The following is a 15,958-nucleotide window of genomic DNA, read 5'->3' as shown; positions in this document are numbered from 1 at the left end:
TAATGAATCACAGATCACCACCAAAAACTTAATGTATCTGGGCTTTTGTTTTCTAAACAATAAAGTAAAAGATAATAATGTCTTCCTCATAGGGGTCTAAGAAGGATTATGCAATAATATATGCAATACACTTAGAACAGAGTTCGTTAAATGGTACACGTTCAAAAAATGTTAATAATAAATAACACTAGCACTACCTCATTGTATGTAAAACTGTATAGTTTCTGATTCTCACTAACTAACATAGGAATGTATTTAATCATTTAGATAGATATCTTGGATTAGGCTGACCCCGTTATTAATGAGACACAAAACTAATGAAAGATCCCTTCTTATCAAATTTATTGTAATGATCCTCATTTTTATTTGCTTTCAAAATGTTTGGATACATACAACCTAACATATACAAATTTATAATGAATATCTTCCTAAAAGCAACAATGTTATTTGGCATTTTCATCCAAACTTTTAAACTTAAATTGATCAATTATATGTATTTTGAAATTTAAATTATCTTCTCCAATAGCTAAGCATCAATAAATAACAGAAAAGTACCAATGGTTTTGTACTGTTGTGTTATAGATTTAATATTTGATGCATTGCTTTTGTTTTTTTGTAGCTTCTTCCCTTCAGTGAAACATTCGTAATGCCATATTTAATCTGTCATTGTTACATACCAGCAGTCCCCTAAAGGGAAAGACCAGTGTACAGACACAAAAGGCATATAAAAATAAAACAAAATTGAAGGTTTTTATCATTCTATCAATATCTTCCTGTGTCTCCAAATTCTTCTCCTCCCTTGTATCTAAAATATGAGCCTTTGAAATAATTGCAACCATTAACTTAATACTGGCAGCAAAGTAGATGAATCTAGAGAATTACCTAGGCTGACACTTATTTTTGAATAATCTTGTTCAGAGTCTTGGAATATATCTTTCATAATAAAATATTCATGTATGATATTACAGCATATAATTTTTCTAGAGTATGAGATTCATTCTTTCTTTTAAAATGTGATTACTTTCAAATGAATAAATGTTGGATTTGCATGTGTCATGTTTAAGCTTTTTATATCTTACAGTGTTTATTTCACAAATTTGCCTATTTCATGTTAATTTACCTCTACATATATATATATTTCTTTTTACAAAAATAGGCAAACTAAGATGATTATTAATCTGACAGTTATTAAACACTAAGTTTCCATGTAGATATGAAATATATACCACATAAAATAGTACAAAAGCAGGCAAATTTTAGGATTATTCAGATATATGTGATTTTTTAAACAAATATGCTACATATTGTGCTCTTTATAAAATTTAACTTTATACTTTATTAGACTTTATACTTTATAAAATTTAATAAAGTAGTCCTGGGAGGCATAATTTTCTGAGAAGGCTTGTGAATAGTGCTTTTATATGTATAAAGAAAGAACAAGAGAAAAAAATGGTTATAATCATTTTTGTTTGGAGTAAAGGAATCATGAATGAGTCTACTCTTCACCCCTTCTTCCACAGCCCCAGTTTTAAGTCTAATCCTCTAATCCTGTCCTACTCCCCCTTTAAATCCAGATTGCTCCTCATGCATGTGAGAAGCAGACACAACCCTGTGAATACTTTCTCAAAACTCATTGTTGGCTGCTCTTCATTTACAAGACAAAGTTCAAAGTCTTTAACATGATATGTTGTTCCTACCTCCATCATTAGCCTTCCCTCTCATCATTTCTTGCCTCACTGTTTCTATTTCAGAAACAAAAAAATAATGCATTTCTTTTCACTGTGTCATTTTTTATGTTTTTTTCCCCTAGAATGTTTATCTCTAGTTCCCATCTTTACCTTTCATTGAACTGCCTGGTGATTCTTTCCTTGAAGAAATCTTTCCTTTTTAGTCTCCAATTGGGTTGGGTGGCTCCCATCTCTGCTTCCATGTAACCCAGTGTGTCCATGCCCCAAAGCATGTAACACAGAGTATTGGATTGATCTTGTTCATGTCTTGTCTCCCCATTATATTGTGATTGCCAAGATCTGTGGAAAAGGAAGTGTGTTAATTAGATGTCAAGTTGATTGTGAACATGGCATTGCATACTTTAAACTTAATTAAACATCCTATATTTTATACTTACACATATATTATGCATTCTGGGATTTCCTATCTGGCAGCAAAAATGCTTGCTAATATCGGAGTGAATTATTGCCATTCCAAAATGAATGTAAAGAGCTCCTTCCAGAAAAGAGAAATTTCTAGCAGCATAGGCCTTGGGGAAGAAACACTTTTTAAATCATAGCACTTTTTAAATCATAGTGGAGTTGCCAAAAAAAGAACTTCATCCTCAAGATTTATTGCAAACAGCTGAGAATATTTATTTTATGATGATTAAATTATCCTAGCTAATAATAACTACCATTTATTTTGAGGGTCTACAATATATGAAGCACAGTGTGCGTTGTTTTACAAACTTTGTTTAATGTATAATATCTACTTCAGTCTTAGGAAATATGAACACTTCTATAGATATCCTCAAATAATATAATATTTTATGACAGCAGTGGGACTTGAAACCCTAGGCTTTGCCTGTGTCCTTAATTATATTATTCTGTCTTGCTAAGAAGTATAACTTGTAATTGATATTAAACCATCATTAATTTGTCAGTTAGACATCATCGAGGGTTTATTTGAATTCCAAACTAATTATATTAGTATAAATGCCTAATACAGGGGTCAGATGCTGGGAAAATACTGAGAAATTTTATGAGTTTTCAGATTTATTTTCCAGCAATAGTGAAAGAGAAGGAGAGAGACAGAGAAACAGGCAGACAGACACACTTTGCCATGGAAGATAAAATAGCTTATACCAATTCATTCCTCCTATATTTTTTTCCCAAGGAGTTGATATAATATTTATCAGTTGTTAGATTTCAGAAGTTATCTTTCCTTGCCATCATTTTATTTGTTCGTTTGTTTGTTTATTTTTAGGCGAGGCAATCCTTAGTTGACCTCACAGATTCCGAGGACCTTGTCAGCTTACAATCCCTTATTTTTTATTTTTTATGCCTATAACACCTGGTCTTCCTAGGTGGTCTCCCATCCAAGTACTAACCAGGCCTGACCCCGCTCAGCTTCCGAGATCACAAGGGATCAGGCTTGTTCAGGATGGCATGACCATAGACTTGCCATCATTTTTTAAGACATGAGGCATATGCCCAACATCAAAGAACATAGTTATAAATTATGTTGTTATAGAGTAGGCAGATAGAAAGGATTTCCTAAATTGCAGACCTTTACTGTACAAACACAGAATAGCATGATATTTAAGCCCATGGATTATGACATCAAACTAACCTACGATTGAATTTAGCCTAATTGCTGTTAATGACATGGACAAATTATTTGGGCAAAGTATTTTTTTAAACTGTGACTTGATTATGCCTCTTTATCCACTAGAATGTTTTCAGTTTAAGTATGGGAAACAACAAATCAAATGATTTAAATCATAAGGACATGCATTATACTGTCCAGCGGTATGCAAGCCTCAGATACATCATAAAAACATGTCTCTTGACTCTAGGCATCTCCATATGTTGGCTTTTACCTCAAACCACATATTGTAAGATGACTGCGATAGCTCTAATCAGTCTAGCTCTAGTCAATAGTCATTTCCAGTCACCTCCAAAGCAGACTGATCCTTTGTTTTCTTTTTTTTTTAAGTTTTACTTCATTATTTTAATTAAATACATTGGAGTAATATTGGCTAATAATGCTATATAAATTTCAGGTGTACAACTTGATAATACATCTGTATATTGTATATCATGTGCTCACCACCGAAGGCCTCGTCCTCTTTCATTGCCATGTGTTTGATCACCTCTATCCTCTTTGTCTTCCCCCCATCTTCCTCCTCTCTGGTAACCAACATTCTGTTGTCTGTGTCACTGAGTTTGAGTATTTGTTTTGTTTTGGTTGGTTGTTTTTTTGTTTTATATCTCATGTATGAGTGAAACCATATGGTTCATGTTCTTTTCTGTCTGACTTATTTCACTAAGCATTTCATTTGAACATCAAGAAATCCTTTCCCAAAAGTGTCCTGGTGGATTGCTCCTCACTTTCTACTGACCAAAATTAGATCACATACCAAGATATAATCTTATCCCTGAGAAATTGAAAGGAGACTGCTAAAATTGCACAGGCCGATCAGGAACCTTGCCATGGAACTTGATAATGGGGTCAGCAATTCCTAAAGTATGAAGTTGTGCAGAGTAGGATACATACCTGGATCAAATCAGTGTCCTGTGAAGAAGAGGAAGGTCCGAGATGAATAAGAGAGAAGGCTGTTGAGGAGGCAGTCAATAGTTTCTGCCACAGTCCTCCGCTTTGGCTATCAAATTTTTTTATAGATATGTTGTCATCTTCCTCTGGAATCACTTGGCAAAAAACCTACACGAAACATGCTCTCTGTGTATATTAGTGGAGAAAACCCCAAATCTCAGCCAGTTGCTACATCAAGTCTAGAATTTCCCAAGTGTTACACTGACCACTCCATTATTTACAATGTTCCTCCTTGTCTAGAGACCTTTGGCTGAGAGACAAGTAATCACTTCATTTCATATATAATGATAGAAAACAAATGTGATTGCCATCATTAAAACTCTCATTGAGAGAGTGTCGAAACTGCACAGAGGTCACATGTCCATAGAACAATATTATACCATTTTGGACAAGATTGGTAAAGATAAGCTTCTAAGAAGCTGAATGAGTTCCTTGATTAGCCTAAAATGTAACAGAACTCATTTTATCTCTCTAGGGCCTTACTTTATTATATTGTGGCATGGCTTCTAGGTCTGACTTTTGGAAAGATTTTTTTCTGTTAGACAATGCTGCTCTAATGACTTGGGCGCTATTTCATATTAAATCACTATTGCAACTAAAACTGGATGTTTGTGCTGCTTTTGCCATTCTCTACCGGAATTCATAGTTGCTGGAGTTTAGGTCACATGTCTATACTCTGGATGCAATAATAATGAAGAATATAGTATCTGATCATATTGGGAAGTATATTGTGCTTCCTTCCAAGACTCCTAATTCTTCAGACACCAGAAGGATATTCAGGAACTGAGAAGCCAAACTAATGTACAAGTACATACTACATTACTTTTAGAGTTCAAATAGCAATGCATGTATAGTAACAGGCCCAGTGACTTACACTTTTTAATATTAGCCAATTTTAAAATTTCTTTGGTAACAGATATCAAGTTTATAGTTAAGTGTGAATTCAACATGACTTCATAAAATATAATGATGTAGAAATCATAGTTTTAAACCCTCTGTGAATAATGAAGAGAATGAAAATTATGAGACATAGATTCCACACCAGTTCTAGCAGAATAGCCAGTGAAAACTCATGATGTCTTGAGCCTTACAGAAAATGTATCTATTAAACATTTCATGTTTAATACTCTTTACAGATATCTCACTTCTGGAAAGCCAATGTTAAAATGTATGAGGTTATTCTTAACTGACCACATTCTTACCTTCAAAGTTTTAAGTAAACCGTAATAAGCAGCATTGTCTCAGCCCATTTGGAATCACCACTCTACAAATGTAAGCCAAAAAAGCAGCTTATTTCGTTAAAAAAAAAAAAATCAAGACAATAATAAATTATTTCTACATTTTAAGGGTATATTTTATCAGAGGTTTTTTTTTTTTTTTTGCAATCCTATAAGCTCAATGGAGTTTTCTTTTTCTACCCACAAATGATTAAGAATAAGAGAGACAAGATGTATGATATTTCTGTATCTATGAATAAGCATTATATTCTTCTTGTTTTCCTACTAAATATTTCAGCCCTCATACTAACTAAACATGTAGAAATAGCATTCATACTACACTGATGAGTATTTGTTCATTTTTACCTTTTATTTATTTTTTCATATTATATAAAGACAAAAGGATGGGAAATGGCTATATGGTCAACTCCATATTGTAGCAGAACCCATGAAAAGAAAATTTCACATCACGCTCCTGGTGTTATTCATTCTATTCTTGCACAAATAAGTTTTATTTTTCATTTTTCCAAATTATCTTTATATATTCTACTAAATTTTTCTCTATTGAAAGTATTTCAACGTACTATTGTTGACTTTTACTATAATGCTTTATTTATATTGTCTCCAGTTGAAGCAAAGAAATATGTGTGTGTGTGTGTGTGTGTGTATACACACACACACACACATATATATATATATTTAATTTTTTTAATACATAGATATTACTTCTAAAGAACTATTCTGGTAGTAATGTTTAAATTAAGCCTTGATGAATCAAATTAAATTGAATGCATTTTACAAATTTAATCAGACTATTCTAGCTTTTCAGTAATTGAGTGTCATTGAAACTGTTCCTGAATTGTAAGTGTCTAAAATTTCAGTGACAGCTCAATGGTTAAGTGCTTATCTGAAAGTATATGTATTAGTTAGTAATCAATCCATCACTTAATTTAAAATGAATAGAGTTTTCATCCTCACATATATATGCATGCATGAATCTCAGTTACAATTCAGGCAAAATAAAGTCTACCATTAAATGGGTGTCCAAATTCTTTAGGACATGGTTATACAATAATGACTATCAAGGATTTGTCATTGCATTATCAATCAGTCAATTAATCAGTCTTTTAGAGATGTATATTTGTATCTACTAGCCTATTAGGCTTTTTAAAGCCATATAAAAGAAGAAATTTCTTAATTTTAAATTCGATGCACTCAAAGATGTTTTGTCAACTGGTTTAGGGTAAAGTGGATCATAGGATTTCTTCTTTTCATAGAATGACAGATGAGATACTCTAAGAGGTCCTCCTACTGAAATACAAAAAACACATTTTTAAGAGCATTGCTTATTCACAAGAAAGCAAAGGAAATCTACAAGACTATGTGTACATGCCATATAAACACACACATACACATATATGTCCTCCAGTATATGGTGGAATTTAGAAAATCATGTGGATGTCCAAGGTAAGATACATGCTCAGAAAAGACCTGAGAAATCCTAAGATTTTGCCATTAGCTGATCTATAAGCTCAGTACAAGCACCAAATGAAGGATCTGATGCACTTGTGAATGGTCTGGCTAGAAGACTGGGAGAGGTGCTGCTATGATCTGGACAGTTGTGTCCACTTAAAATGTATATGTTGAAATCCTAATGCCCAATGTAATGGTATTAGGAGGTGGGGTCTTCGGGAGGTGCTTAAGTCCTGGGAATGGGGCGCTCCAGAATGAGATTAGTGCTCTTATAAAAAAGATGCCATAGGGCTCTCCAGATGCTTCAGCCATGTGAAGATATAGCAAAAAGATGGCCTTTTATGAAACAGAAAGCTTGCTCTCACCAGACACTAAAGCAGTCAGCTCCTTGATCTTGGAATTCCAAGCCTCAAGAACTGTGATAAAAATTCTCTTGTTTATAACCCACACAGTTTATAATATTTTGTTACAATACCCCAAATATACTAAAATGGGTATTGTTTAAGTTCTTTAAGTTTAAAGATACCCCAGTCAAATTCAATTATGTGAACACAAGTTAAGGCTTCAACAACAACAGACCCTATGGAAGGGAGTGAATATGATTTCTAGAATTACCACATTATAATATTTAAATGTCCAGTTTTCACCACCACCAGCAACAGCAATCACAAGGCATACAAAGAGAAAGGCAAAAGAACAAAATAAAATGATAGAAACCATACCAGAAGTTCAGTTATTGAACTTATTAGACAAATAATTAAAATAAGTATATTAATTATGCTTAAGGAGCATGGACAAAGAATTAAAGGAAATCATTAAAATTTTATATGAATAAAATAGAAAGGACATTTGAAGAAATAATATATACAACAGCTGCCATCCTATGAATTGCCCTTGTCAGTTCTGTTGGTTTGACTAATTAACGTGTTTAATAGAAAAGGATCATTTTCTCAAACTAAAGAAAATCTTTTAAAGATAAAAAAAAAAAAAAAAAAAACCTTTCCCTAATTCGAGGACAAAATCTACACATTCAAGAAGCTCAATGAATTCAAGTAAAATAAGCTTAAAGAGATCCATACCTAGACAAATTATAGTCAGATTGTTGAAAGGTAAACACAGAATCTTGAAAGCATCAAGAGAGAAGTGACTGATCATATACATGAAATCCTAAAAATATTAACAACTGATTTCTAATTTAAAAAATGAAAGCTAGAACGCAGTAGGATGACGTAAAGATTGAAAAATAAAAATGCCAGGTAAGAATTCTATATTTGTCAAAAGTATCCTTCAAGAATGAGGAGAAATCAAAAAATTCCCAGATAAATAAAAGGTAAGATAACTCAAATATAAACCCTCACATCAATTGATCATATGATCAATTATTCAGCAAAGATGCCAAGATCATTCAATGGGTAACAAACAATTGCTTCAGCAAATGGTGCTTGAAAAATCGGATAACCACATGCAAAAGAATGAAATTGAATCCTTGCACTGTATACAAAAATTAACTCAAAATAGAGCAAAGATCTAAATTTAAGAACTTAATTATAAATTCTAAAAACAAAACAATGGAAAATTTACATGATTTTTGATTTGGTAATGGTTTTTTAAATATGACATTAAAACACAGGCAACAAAATAAAAAATAATAAATTGGAGTTCATTACATTAAAATATTTTGGGTATCAAAGGACACGATCACAGGAATGAAAAAATAATCACACAATGGGAGAAAATATTTGCAAATTATATAGCCAATAAGGAATTAATATCTAAAATCTATAAAGAACTCAAACTCAGAATAAAATAAATAACCTAATATAAAAATAAATAAAAGAAGTTAACAGATAGTTCTCCAAAGAAGATAGACAAATGGCCAATAAGTACATGAAAGAACACTCAGTATCATTAGTCATTAGAGAAATGCAGTCAAAACCACAACAAGATGCTGCTTCATACCTGCGAGGATAACTGTAATAAAAACAAAACAGAATAACAGGTGGTGTTGATGTGGAGAAATTGGAACTCTCATGTATTGCTGGTGGGAATGAAAAACATTGCAGCAGGTCCGGGAAACAGTTTGGCAATTTCTTAATAAGTTAAACATAGAATTAATATGTATAACCCAGAAATCCTACTCTTAGATATATACCCAAAATAATTGAAAACAGAGGTTTAGACAGATAATTGTACACCAATCCTCATAGCAGCAGTATTCACAATAGGCAAAAGATGGAAACACCCCAATCGTCCATCAACAGAGTAATGATTAAATAAAATAAGGTAAACACGTACAAAGGAATAATATTCAGCTCTAAAAAGAAATGAAGTTCTAATGCATGCTAAAATATGGATGAATGTCAAAGACCTTATGCTAAATGAGATAAACCAGTCACAGAAAGACAAATATTGTACGATTCCACAGACATAAAACATATAAATAGGCAAATTTGTAGGGACAGGAAGTAAGATAGTAGTTACTAGGGGCTGGAGAAAAGGGGGAAATGGTGGTTATTGCTTAATTGTAACATGGTTTTGGTTTTGTGCAGTGAAAATTTTTGGGAAATAGTGTTGATAGTTGTACACATTGTAAATAGAATTAACGCTACTGAATTATATACCTAAAAGTGGTTAAAATTGCAATTTTTTTTCCTATGTATTTTCCATAATAAAAATAGTAAACAAAAATAGAGAACACACATTTAAATAATATTATATAGAAACAAGACAAAAGTGCAGACCCAGCATAGGCTAAAAGAAAGCGAATAACTATATGAAAGTCAGACAACTGACTTTGAAAACTTTCTCAGCTTTGAAATATTTCTACAAAAATTAAACTAACTTAAATTGACTCAAGAAAATATACAATAAACAAGCAGTAAAAAGTCAACTACTCCCCAAAAAGAAACTCAGATGTTTTTATAGGACAATTTCACTTAATTTCCAAAACATAGATTATTCTCAAACTTATAGAAGCTCTTTCATAATAGAAATGAAAGTGTACATATGTCAGCCTATTTGATGATACTAGAAAATTTTGATACTAAATCAGCAAGGAAAACTAGAGAAGAAAACTTCCTTATTTTCATAAAGTATATTTACCTTAATATTGGTGACATATTAGAAACATTTCTTTTTAAATGGGGTACAATTTAATGAGGCTATCACCTACTCTAGTAAAAAAAAAATGCCAGAGATCTAAGGCAGTTAAATAAAGAGTAAGGCTTAAGAGCAAGAGTTCGAATGGTTATTTACAAAAGACATGCTTGTTATATAGAAAAATAAAAATAATTTACCAAAGTTTTAAAATGATATAAAAATCTAATCAAGTTGCCAAAATATATATAAGGAAAAATAAATTTTATTTTATATAAGAGTAAACAGTTGAAACTTTAAAGATATATACCATTTAAAATGACAACAAAAAATTTCACCATATGTATGTGTTGAAGATATACTTATTTTACAGCAAAAATAATTAAGCCAATTTGTGTCAGTTCAAGAATAGAGAAACTAGAGAACAGAATCTAGAGCTGCAAAACCAACACCAGGATTCATATATAGAATCTTGATATATGTCAGAGTTTACCAGGAAAAAGAAGACTGTTAATTTAATTAAAGTACTAAGACAATTGCTTGTTCATATCGGACTGAAAATAAAAAGTGATGCTGTGCTGGTTTTCTATTGCTGTGTAACAAATTACCCAAAATTATCAGCATGAAAAAATAAAATGGTTGTCTCACAGTTTCCATGGGAAATGAGTTTGCACATTAGTTAGCCAAGTCCTCCTCTCAACGTCCCACCAGAATAAAATCAAGGTCTTGGTCAAGGCTTTGATCTCAATTGAGACTGTAAGACCAAGTTCACTGATTGTTAGAAGAATTAAGTTACTGTGGATGTAGGACTGAGGTTCTTAGTATCTGAAGGCCACTCACTATTCCTTGCCACTTGGGCCTCTCCACACCACAGTGTGTTCCTTCAAGGGCAAACAGGAGAGAACCTCTGCTACTTTATTTTGTCTCTCATTTCTAGACCTTCTTTAAAGGACTTCCCTGAATTTGGTCAGGCCAGCTCAGGATAATTTCCCTTTTGTTTAACTTAAAGTCAACTGATTAGAAACCTTAATTACATCTGTTAATCTGTAATATCCCTTTATATTTCCATGTGATTTACCCAAATATGACATTCTGACCTCATCATATTAATAAGTTTTGTCCACAATCAAGGGAAATGAATTATACAGCCCTTCTACATGGCTGGGGAGGGATCTTGGGGGCCATCTTGGAATTTTACTTGCTATGCATCCCTACTTTATACATTCTGTAAAAGTCAATTTCCAAAGATTAAAGTTTTGAAGAAAATATCTTTGTAGCCTGGGGTCATAGGCCAAAAGTACTGCTATAAACTGTTAGATTAACAAATCCAATTTTAGTCAAATTAATCGTGTATTCTTATCAAAAGATTTAACAAAGCAAGTGAAAAAACAAGCTATAAACTTAAGATATCACAACATGTATAACATGTAATGGATTGATATACAGAATATATAAAGCCCGTCTTCTCAACTGATGAGACAGACTCAATGGCATATTATGAACAAGGAATTGTTAATGAGTTATAGGTAGAACTAAAATATTGATCTTAGCTCTCTGTGAGGCACAGCAGGGCCTGAGCCAAAAAGTTTGCATTGCAAGCAGCCTCATCTGCTCATCTCACTGTGTCTATTTTTTATGTGTGCTATACTGGAAAACTGTTGGGAATCACTGACATAAAAGTTCTTACAATCAATAACAAGCAGATAAACTGTCCAGGTGAAAAATAGTCAAAATACAAATAATCATGTCACAGAAAAGGAAACATAAATGGCAAATAAACATATGAAAAATAACAGTAAATGAAAAAGGCAAAAATTCACAGACACAACGATTTAGTTGTTACCAGAGGAAAACGAAGGCAGGGGGGAGATAGATAAGGGAAATGGGGATCAAATATTTGGTGACAGAAGGAGATTTGACTTTCAGTGGTGAACACACAGTGTAGCATACAGATGATGTATTAAAGAATTATATACTTGAAACCTGTATAGTTTTATTAACCAATGTCACCCCAATAAAATTAATAAAATAAAATTTAAAAATGCAACTTAATTAAAATTGAGAAAATGCAAAAATGATCACTTTTTTCATCCTTTAGATTAGAAATAATGAACTCTAATGTACACAAGTCATAAGCATTTAAATTGGTAAATAATGTTGGAAAATTATATGGCACGTTATGAAGTTAAATTTTTGCTTTGTTATCATCCAGAAATTACACTTTTAAGTATATAACCTAGAGATGTACGTGTACATTTAAACCAGAAAATGTTTAATATTGCCTATAACCGTGTTGCTCATTAGAGCAAAATAGGAGAAACAATCTAGATTTACACAGATACGCAGTTATTAATTGAGAGTATATTTAACTTAGTGTAGAACAGGGAAACAAATTATTTTAACTGCAGTTATGTAAAATGATTAATTTAATGTTCTTATATATTCCGTATTTATATTTGATCAGTTGCTTTAGTCAATGTTAATATAAAGTCATTTTTAAAAATAGGAATTGAAAGGCAGTGTATGAAATTGATAATTTTTAGAATTTCTTTTTATGATAGCAAAGTAACAAATAGTTATGATCATTATTAAAGAAATATCTTTTAAATTTCTTTTCTGGTACTATTGGTCAGCTCAAATGTTAATTTTTTGTTATCTTGTGATGAATAATACTTTGTTGTAGATTAATTTTTGCTTAAGGAATCATTGTATACAAGACAATATTTATATATTTTCTTCCTGTACTGATCCTTAATTATATTATTCTTAATATTATGTTATGTTCCTAATTTAAGAATTGCACTTTAATTACATATGACTATCTGCATAGGATCATAAACAGTATATGAATTCATGAGCATGTTTTATTAAGAAATAATACTAAATTATTCATCATGGTGTAACATGTATTCCAAAGTATTTTGGTTTGTATTCTAAGCCAGGTATTTTGGGGGCTTGCCTCTCTGGTGCAGCTCCCAGGGGTTGGAGTGCTGGATGTGGGACAACCTCTTGCTCCAGTGAGCAAAGTGCCTGTCTGCTGAGACACCTCCTTACTGCGTGTTGCCACAGCAGGGCAGGTTATTTTCAGGAGCCTGTCTTTCTGCCTTTCCTGCCATCTCGATGTGGTCCTTTTATCCTTTGTTGTGGAGAACCACCAGTTTATCTAGATTTCAGATTATTTCCAGAGGGAAACAATCCCTATGTAGCTGTAAATTTGGTGTATCTGTAGGAGGAGATGAGTTTAGGATTTTCATATGCTTCCGTCTTGGACTCCACCCCGGAAACCTTTAAATCTGGTGATCTAGATTCAAATTTAGCTTTAACATTTTTTTAAGCTCTACTATTTAATGGAAATAGCATACTGTGTTTTTCTGTGTTAGCTTTATAAAAGGTATATGCAAATCTATGGAAAACCACCCTCCACCTACATTTACTTTTTATAATGCCTTCCCAAAGTAGATTTGCATTAATCATGCTACAAATACTTCAAATAAGAGTATTCTATAAACAGAAGTCATGCTTTTCATTGAAAAATTATTATAGAAGGCACAATGCAGCAAATAAAAATTGTGTGGTAATTATAGTGATTGAACTTTAGGAATAGTCTGACATGATCTGCTGTCATGACGTGGAATTCCATCTATCTGTATATTTATATCTATCTAATATATATATATATATATATATATATATATATAATGTCTGATGTGCATTTGAAATGTTTTTCTGCCATTGCTTTCTTTTTGTTTTTATTATATAATGCTATATATTTGATAATTTTTTTTGGGGGGGGCGAGGCAACCCTTGGTTGACCTCACACATTGCAAGGACCTTGTCAGCTTACAGTCCCTTATGTTTTTATTTTTTATGCCTACAGCCCCTGGTCTTCCTAGGTGTACTCCCAGGCTCGACCCGGCATAGCTTCCGAGATCAGACGGGATCAGGCTTGTTCAGGGTAGCGTGGTCGTAGACAATAATGTTTGTTTCTGTTTATTGCTAGGTTATCCAGATAAATTTTGAAGAATTTGATCTGGAAATTGGCTACGATACTTTGACAATTGGTGATGGGGGTGAAGTTGGAGACCCCAGAACGGTGCTCCAAGTGTAAGTTCTCAATATTTTATTCTTACATTGCTTATCAAGTTTTTATGAAATTTTACTCTTATTATTATTTTTTATTGCTCTCCCACTACCGACAACAGAAGCAGCATAGTAATTCAGTTATTTTCATTAGCCTACATATATTATATAATATTAGTCCTTCTTCAGTGGTGTTTAAGGTACTTGATCCAAACACAACCTCTTAGAATATATTGCCAGACAGGACACCTTTGGAAGTAGAGGCCTAGAGCGAAATTGCAGAGTGATCAATTGGACTTATTTTGGAAAATACCCTTAACACTACAAAATGTAAAAATAGACTGAAAAGAATATGTATGAAATTCATTCCAGAGACTCATACCGGTGCTAAAGACTGGTTAGTGCTGCTCTCTTATTGGTGGCAGAATCACCCCTAGCTATCAAGTTCTGAAGTTTGAGAGTTTATCAGTCGTTTTTGAAACTTGAAGTATTTAGCAAAGGAACATGAAATATTTAGCAATGAACATCAGTTACCTCAGAATCGTGAAAGTTAAAATAGACCAGATGTGGTTCTTAATGTAAGCTAAAAGGATGAACAGAAATTGAGAAACTTATGTATTGCCAGGTCTGCGGGCTATTCATTCCAATGATCGACCTCTGATAATGGCGTAAAGAAATGTTTCAGGGAGAGTATATTGCTTTCTCTGCTAAGAGCCTCAAAAAGCTTAGAGTACACTTCCTCTCAGAATTCCTTTCATAACTTTGATTTGCAATTCAGGCTTTATCAACTCAATATTTCTAAAAATGGGATCTTTTACATCACCTGGTGTAATTTTGAAAATGTAGATTTCTGGACCCCATATTTGACTTATTGAATCAGTATGTCTGGGATTTGGACCCCATAATCTGCATTTTAGTAGACTCACCAGGTGATCTTTTTGCACACCAAAGTTTGAAAACTACTGATATTAATGTTTTAAAAATTATTTTCAACATAAACAGCACCTGTATATCATGCACTTATCATGTATATATGTCTTATTGTGTAAATTGACTAAATGCAAGCTAATTATTTTTATTCCTTTCTCTTTTTTTATTTTCTTTGCTTTTTAATTTTACAAGAAGGTCTCCTATAATAAAGCCAAGGTTTTACCTTATGTATACATTATAGGCCCCAATATTATGCCCTCTTAGTTCTTATCTTTCCAGGAAAAAAAAATGAAATGAAAGAAAAATGTTATTTTTTACTTGTCTTCATGCACACTTGACCTCTGTTCAACCTCTTCCTCTCCCCTCAACATGCATAACATTGATCTCTACAACTTTGCTGTCTATCTCTGAGCTCACTACCACTCCATTTTGTGCTTTGTAGGTAGGTGGATGAAAGGGTCAGTAGTTAACATGTTCTACATGTTTGACTGTGCTGCTCAGATTATTTGTAACACTTTCTTTCCCTATCTCTACCCTTAAAGAGACAGGCTCAGCATTTTTTATCAGGATGATGGGCCCAGTAGGTATTTTACCATATTAGACCAATACCTTTCAAAAATATTCTGTAGTTCCTCCTAGATCTTCTTGTGATTTTATACATGATCACTTAGATTTCATTCTACCATAAAACTGCATTAAAAATTGGCAACTAAGGAGTTAAACTGATCAGGAGGCATATTTTTTTCTTGTCGTTTTAGAAGTAAAAGGTTTTAAATAATTGGAAGTTACATATAAAAAATCTGAAGTTGTGGTTCCTTTTGAAAAACTGGCAACAC

The 15,958-nt window shown here is 32.6% G+C and overlaps 1 protein-coding gene and 1 pseudogene across 6 annotated transcripts in view; one reads left to right on the top strand and one right to left on the bottom strand.

The window, feature by feature from the left end:
- The window catches only part of CSMD3 (CUB and Sushi multiple domains 3), a 989,790-nt gene that overhangs the window by 474,393 nt on the left and 499,439 nt on the right, over positions 1-15,958 (top strand). For all 6 annotated transcript variants that reach the window (XM_016138158.2, XM_036232977.1, XM_016138161.2 and 3 more), the window contains one exon: positions 14,113-14,216. In XM_016138158.2, coding sequence (XP_015993644.1) covers positions 14,113-14,216 — 104 coding nt within the window. The remainder of the gene's footprint in view (positions 1-14,112; positions 14,217-15,958) is intronic.
- LOC118612194 lies at positions 3,052-3,170 on the bottom strand (annotated as a pseudogene).

The sequence above is a fragment of the Rousettus aegyptiacus genome, unplaced genomic scaffold (assembly GCF_014176215.1).
Source record: "Rousettus aegyptiacus isolate mRouAeg1 unplaced genomic scaffold, mRouAeg1.p scaffold_m13_p_15, whole genome shotgun sequence".
Taxonomy (NCBI): domain Eukaryota; kingdom Metazoa; phylum Chordata; class Mammalia; order Chiroptera; family Pteropodidae; genus Rousettus; species Rousettus aegyptiacus.
Note: the sequence above shows the minus strand (reverse complement) of the source record. Positions and strands in the feature narration are given on the sequence as shown.